This window comes from Leuciscus leuciscus (assembly GCF_965113295.1).
Source record: "Leuciscus leuciscus genome assembly, chromosome: 25".
In the NCBI taxonomy this organism is placed as follows: domain Eukaryota; kingdom Metazoa; phylum Chordata; class Actinopteri; order Cypriniformes; family Leuciscidae; genus Leuciscus; species Leuciscus leuciscus.
Genome location: NC_138724.1, coordinates 29,364,077 through 29,371,659, shown reverse-complemented (window position 1 = coordinate 29,371,659; position 7,583 = coordinate 29,364,077). Strand labels below are relative to the sequence as shown.

The window sequence follows — 7,583 nt, the reverse complement described above, 5'->3', positions numbered from 1 at the left end:
TACGAGCCTCAGGGAACCTGGAGACGGCTTTCTGAAAGTCCTCCACTGAATGTCATCCAGAAGATCTGGAGATCTGTAGAAGCTGGAAAGGCATTTTTCTTGCCCCTTAAAACATATGTTCTACATATGAAAAGAAGAACTAAATAAATAAATAAATGTTAGTAAATGTCATGATGCCTGAAAGCGCTGCCTAGGAGCTGCGAGTGAACTATCCAGTCCTCTCGCACAGAAGTTCATTAACTGTAGAACATTTATGGTCTCGTTTGCAGTCTGTGTTCTGCGTTTAATGAAGCCACATCATCTGGACTCGACAGGAGACAGACATTAAGACTCCAGTGTTTGATTGTGTGTTCCTCCATCCGTCTCCTCTGGTCTTCATCTTATCAGTGATAATCTCTGAGAGCGGACTTTCATTTTCCTAATGTAGCCAAACGCAGACGGAGCTGTATTTTAATCCAATATGGGTCGAGATATGATTAAGAATGTATAAAGTGGCACGAGTCCAGCGCTTCAATAACTACTCACACCAGAGACGGCTGATGTGATCTATAATATAGGGGAGAGCGGGGCTAGTTGTCACACGCATACTTCAAATCTTTCCACATATCAACATTATATAGAGAAAAACTTGTGTTAAAATGAAAAAGCTTTGGAAGACATCACTGAACATTTATTAAAATTGCTTATTAAGGTTCAGTTTATATCTCAGTTTTTTGTGCTATTATTTTAATCTCTGATCTAGAGCTCAAAAGTTTCCTTAAATTAATACTTTTATTAATCAAAGATGCATTAAATTGATCAAAAGTGACAGTAAAGACCTTTATTATGTTTCTATTCCAAATAAATGCTGTTCCTTTGAACTTTCTATTATTAAAGAATCCTGAATAACAAAATCCTGAATTACAAAATATTATTTACACATACACAAAATGTAATAAATAACTAACTAAAAATCATTGTAGATAAATAAATGAATGAATGAATTAATTAATTAATTCAGGTCAATACATTATTTAAATAAATAAATAAATATTAAATAATTTTGGCTAAATAAATAAATATAAAAAAGAAGCAAAAAAGCAATCCTAAAATTAGGTTATATTAAGAAATATTGCAATAAAATATAAAATTATTTCAAAACAAACAAATACAAATAAATACATAAATATTAAAATTATTTCGAATATACATTAATATAAAATAATTTTGGTTAAAAAAAAATAATAATTTTGAACAAAAAATAAAAGATATTTAATATACATACATAAATGTTGAAATAAATATATTCTCATATTAGAATGATTTCTGAAGGATCATGTGACACTGAAGACTGGAGTAATGATGCTGAACATTCAGCTTTGATCACAGGAATAAATTACACTTTACTATATAATCACATAGAAAACAGATGATTTACATTGTAATAATATTTCAGAATTTTTACTGTATTTTTGATCAAATAAATGCAGAAGAGACTTCTTCCAAAAATATAAAAAAATCTTTCCGACCCCAAACAACTGAACGGTCTATCATCTGATATGCAATACGACCAGTTACAGTTAGAACTGATCTGAAATAAATGTAATGTAAATGACATTAGTACAGTACTGTGCAAAAGTCTTTTACATATTATATTAACATGCCTAAGACTTTTGCACAGTACTGTATATGGTGAGCACATGCTGTGTAGGAAGCGTCAGAGAGTTTTACCAGTTGGAGCCAGATGTTGGTTGTCAGAACCTGGTTCTTCTCATCCTGAAAATAAAACACAAGAGAGAACAGCCGTCATCTGCAGACGCCATAAAGCGCTTGAGATCGCCTCTAAATGTCAGTGAGATTGCGTCGTAATTTACAGCTTATTTAAGGACCGGATGTGATTCATGACTTTTTCCTCTGCTTGAGCTCAAGAGGCGATTGAGAATGTAGATTGTCTGACATCATTGTTTTATTACTTGTACTTCTGTACTGTGAACTGAGTGTTTGATGGGGTGTTTGATTAGAAAAGCAGATTTGCTCTGCTGTGATATGAGCAGGTGTCGTGGCATCAGGTGTATTTTCGGGAACAGGGTTTCAGAAATAGCAAAAAAATAATCACTGCAAATCACTAACGCAACCGGATCAGTGGCTGTGAAATCGGCATGAAACTAGGTTGCAGATCTCTCATTATAAAACCAAACTAAAAGATGGCAGGACTTAAAAGTACAGCAGGAATTAGAGAAACTGCATGGCATTCAGGGTTCAGTTGTGCTCCTTTATATCTGGATTGGAAACTGACATGGCTCTTTCTCTCCCTCTAAATGGATTTTCATTCTCATCAAATGCTCCATCAGAGAGTGGAAACACTCTTAATCACAGTGTGTATTTCCACCTGGTGCCAAAGAGACGCTAACATCAGTATCTGACAACACATTAGCAGAACATTAGCACTGCCATCGTGCATCACTATTATTTACACATACACAAAATATAATAAATAAATAACTAAAAAATATTTTATTAATTAATTCATTAATTAATGAATAAATTCAGGTCAATACATAATTTAAATAAATAAATAAATATTAAATAATTTTGGCTAAATAAATAAATATTTAAAAAAGAAGCAAAAAAGCAATCCTAAAATTAGGTTATATTGCAATAAAGGAAATATTGCAATAAAATATATAATTATTTTAAAACAAACAAACAAATAAATAAATAAATATAAAAATAACTTCGAATACACAGTACATTAATATAAAATAATTTATAATAATAATTTATAATAATAATTTTGAACAAAAAATAAAATATATTTAATATACATACATAAATGTTGAAATACCAAAATGTAACTTTTAATAAATAAATAAATACATATAAAAAGTATATATAAAAATATGGAATATATAAAAATAAGCATGCTGAATAAATAAATAAATTCAGGTAAATACATATAAAATCATTTCAAGTAAATAAATAAATAAATAAATTCAGGTCAATGCATATAAAATAATTTTGAATAAACAAAGAAATATTAAATAATTTTGGAAAAAAAAATAAATATGTTTGAGAGGTGGTTAAACACGCAGCTGTTCAGATCAGCTGAAAACATCTGCCATAACGCAGCTGAGATCTCTAGCCATCACACACACACACGCTCATCCGAATACACATGCGTCACGGTTATAGCCTGCAAACATTACAGCACAGTGAGCGCACAAATACACACACACTCCTCCAGACTCAACAGAGTGAATCCCAATGTTTGCCAGCAATTCAAACCTGAGCAAATGTGAGTTATCATTATCATATTAGCGTGAGCTCCTTAAACACAGGCTAGCAGCCAGCATTAATGAGTTCACATCATAGTGTGGAGAGCAAACTCATTATGTAAGCAGTAGAGAAGTAACTGCTTATAACAAGTAGAGTTGCTTATAACAGTAAGCAATAAAGAGAGAGAGAGAGAGAGAGAGAGAAAGAAAGAGAAAGAGAGAGAGAGAGAGATGCGAGACCTTCTCCTCCATGAGCTCTGTCAACAGATCCACTTCATTTATCTCATTAATATTCAAATTCACTCACTCACTCACACACACACACACACACACACACACACACACACACACACACACACACACACACACACACACACACACACACACACACGGTTTCCTCAGCCACCAAACACAAGGTTTCCTCAGCCACCAAATATAAATTATATTGCAACCAAAGACCATTGAAAAGAGATTTTCTTGTTGGATTCCTCAATTATAGGTTGCTTTGGATAAAAAAAAGTCTTAGCTTATCTGACACCACAAGCCAAACTGCTCAATTCCAATGATCTATTCATAACAATTCAATAATATAATTTAGGTTAGGAACAGCCGAGTGTGAGGAGTTGGGGTGGTCAAGGGTTGCATCAAGATTTTCTGACAAACTGTTCAAAAGTTATTAGCAAAAAAATCATTTTTTCAGATCTCATGAACTGTAGGTGGCGCTGTTCCCAAATTTGGCATGCACCCTCAGATCATGGTTCCGATGAAGCGTACCAATTTTCGTTTCGACTGATCACAGTTTGGCCAAGATACAGCCTCTGAACCAATTTCGGGTCAACCTAGTTAAGTTTGCAACATCGTAACTTTTGAACAAAGATAAATAAAAATCATGTCTGTGCAGATTAGTCCAAAGATCACCTGAGACCATCCTGAATGTGATCAGCATGAAGAGAGGAATCAGGTGTACTAAGTTAAATTTTTCTTGATCAAAGGGTTCAAAACTTAGAAAAGTTTAGAAAAGTGGATGTTTTAACTGGTGGTGGCGCTGTAGAGTTGGTCCTAGAGACTCCAAAATTGGTCAGATTACTATTCATGACTATCACTACAAGTGTGCCAAATTTCATAATTTTCTTATATTCATAGGTGAGTCGGCTGCGTATATAGGCCACCTGTCATGCTGATTGGATAGATCATTTGAACGTGTTCCTCCCGAAATTTGTTAATAAAACATAATTTAATATGATAATCACATTCTATTTTTATATTAAATTAGAAGAACTTTGGACTTTCTGTCTGAACGGCATTAGGATTAAATACACATATTTTTTTCTTTTCCGCTGACATAATGAAGGCCAAGTAGGCGGGGCAAAATAATATCAACCAATAACATCATAGCTCGGTTTTCACCATCCAATCGAATCCTAATGTGTAAAATTCTAACTGTCCAAAGTCAAATGTGTTCTGATTGAATTGTGTGTGTGTGTGTGTGTGTGTGTTTACTCACCACGTCCATGATCTGCATCAGACTGAAGCTGAAGTGCACAGTGAGCGAGTGCGAGTCGTTATAAACGGGTCGTTCCAGAGGGTTGTAGTTTCTCATTAAGTCTTTGTACAGCCGTCGCTGGTGCTCGCCCTGCAGAGAGACTGACACACACACACACACGTTGGGTTTTAATGTTTTATGGGGACTTTCCATAGACATATTGTTTTTTATACTGAATAAACACACACACTCACTCACACACACACACACACACACACACACACACACACACACACACACACACACACACACACACACACACACACACACACACACACACACACACACACACACACACACACACAAACACAAACACAAACACACACAAACTATTCTTGACCTATTTTCAGTTTTAAACCACCAAATCCAGATCTTCAAACCGGTTCTTATCTGGACGAGTTCAACTGTCCTTTCAGTAGCATTTAACGATCACCTTAAAATAATCAAATTCATCTGAATTCACTCTGAATGTATCCCAGAGTTCTCAGCTTTGGACTGTTTTGTTAAGTCTTCTTGACTGCTTTAATTGACTGAGAAGGTTCAATTACTCTGAGCGTTCCCCGAGAGACTGTCTGACCCGCACACGACACATAACACACGACACACAACACAACACACAACACGACACATAACACACGACACAGACACACGACACATAACACACGACACACATAACCATCAGCTTTCAAACTGCAAAATCAATCAATCCTTTCCTGCAGGGTGAATATGAAGCGGTATTCAATCGAGAAGTTGAGGTCAGAACAACAAATCAAAAAGCAATGACTGGAATCAGTCAGAAGAGAAGGTTTGAGAGCAAAAGGAAGTCAAAGGACAGTGACATTGTTTCCTGAGTCTTTGTGAAGAGCTTTACGTTCTCAGGAGAATCAAGTCTGACTGAACCGGTTTCTCTGGACTTGAATGGAAATCAATGGAGATCTTAGTAGAATCAGGTTATTAAAAACATGATGATCACAGTCATTTTGTAGTGGATCTGTGGGTGGAAACAAACCTACTTCAGTTCCAAGATCTTCAGAAAACACACACACGCACTCACTCTCTCAGTCTCACACACGCGCGCGCACACACACACACACACACACACACACACACACACAGAAACAAATTCAGAGTGATAAAACATCTGCTTACTTTAGTTCAAACTCTTCAGAAACTCACCGGAGATTCAAATAATTAATTAAAAATACATATGGATAGACAGATGGATAGATAGATAGATAGATAGATAGATAGATAGATAGATAGATAGATAGATAGATAGATAGATAGATTCCACGTTTTTTGGATGAGTAATGATTTATACTTTGATAGCAGTAACATTGTATTCTTTGAAGTATCATGTACAGTAGCCTATATATAGGCTAATTAATGATGCTATTAATGTATCATAGTATTGCACTTGTAAACATAACATAACATAACATAACATAACATAACATAACATAACATAACATAACATAACATAACATAACATAACATATAACACAACACAACACAAGAGTGAGTGTAAATGTGTCGGTACCGTGTATGAGGAGGGCAGCGGTCAGCAGAGTCAGTGTCCGGTCGCAGGAGCTCATGACTGACGAGAGGAACACCGAAACTCAACGCGACGCGAGGCTACAACGCACTATACGCTCAGTGATGCGGACCGCGTGGAGACACGAGAGCGCGTTAAAAAAAAACGCGCGCGTGAAGCGGACAGATGAAGCCGCGGGTGCGCGCGTGATGAGACTGATGAAAGCAGCGTGTGATCTGCGCGTCCCCGCGACGCGCCTCTGACTGACTGCGACTGATCTCTGATCGCTCGATTCGCTCCTGAAGCGACGCTTAAACAGCACGCGTGCATCAGCCAATCTGGAGAACTGGAATAAAACTACTTAACTGTGAAATTAACAAGACAAAAATACCAAACGAGGACACTTCGGTCACGTTACAGTGAACGGCACTGCGTTACAACAACTGAGGGTTCCAAACACTCTCAGAACTTCAGCTAACGTTCGTTCGAAGTTATCTGAATAAACACACATACTCGTTCAAAGTTATCTGATAGAACATTCAGAAGTACTATTCCCACAATGTTCGCAGAATTCTAAAATGGAATGTCCATGTTCCCTTAACATTCGCATAACTAAAAACAAACACTGAAAGAAGAATAGACGTTCAGAGAACATTCAGAAATAAGGTTTTGATTGCTTTATTGGAATGTTAGCAAAATGTCAACATATTTTTGTTAGCTGGGTATGATGTATAGCAATATAAAGATAGTCAATAAACACTATTACAGACTCAGAGCATTAGATGCTGTTGTTTGAGGAGTTTTATTCCTGCTGTAACTCAGTGTTCGGCCCATTACAGAATAACAGTCTGGGTCATAAGGTTAAACTATCATATAATCTCATAACATAAGACTCATAACTTAATGTCTCCTATATCATATTACTGGCAAACCCGAAGGTTTAATGAACAGCATCAGCTACTTTTACAAGCTTTCAGAGATGATTCATTTATCTGGAAAGAGGAGAAACTGTTTTAAACTCTAGTTTTAAAGCTCGTAAATCATAGACATATATTGTGCTTTTCAGTCTGTGATCACTTTAATTTAAACATGCTCTTATTTTGCATTCGGGTTTTAAATTACTTTAAAAATGTACTTTAAACATTTAAATGTTTAAATAATGTTTAAAAAATACTAAAACTATATTTAGAAATATTACTGTATATATTGCCTTACTGTATATTTTAAACATTATAGTTTCAGATGCACAATA

General features: G+C 35.4%; 1 protein-coding gene across 1 annotated transcript in view; it reads right to left on the bottom strand.

The window, feature by feature from the left end:
• The window catches only part of LOC309491223 (neuronal acetylcholine receptor subunit alpha-7), a 23,124-nt gene extending 16,332 nt beyond the window's left edge, over positions 1–6,792 (bottom strand). The window contains exons 1-3 of the mRNA XM_082160693.1: positions 6,338–6,792; positions 4,759–4,898; positions 1,711–1,755 (exon numbers count right to left, since the gene is read on the bottom strand). Coding sequence (XP_082016819.1) covers positions 1,711–1,755; positions 4,759–4,898; positions 6,338–6,392 — 240 coding nt within the window. The 5' untranslated portion in view covers positions 6,393–6,792. The remainder of the gene's footprint in view (positions 1–1,710; positions 1,756–4,758; positions 4,899–6,337) is intronic.
• Between the last annotated feature and the right edge of the window lie 791 nt (positions 6,793–7,583).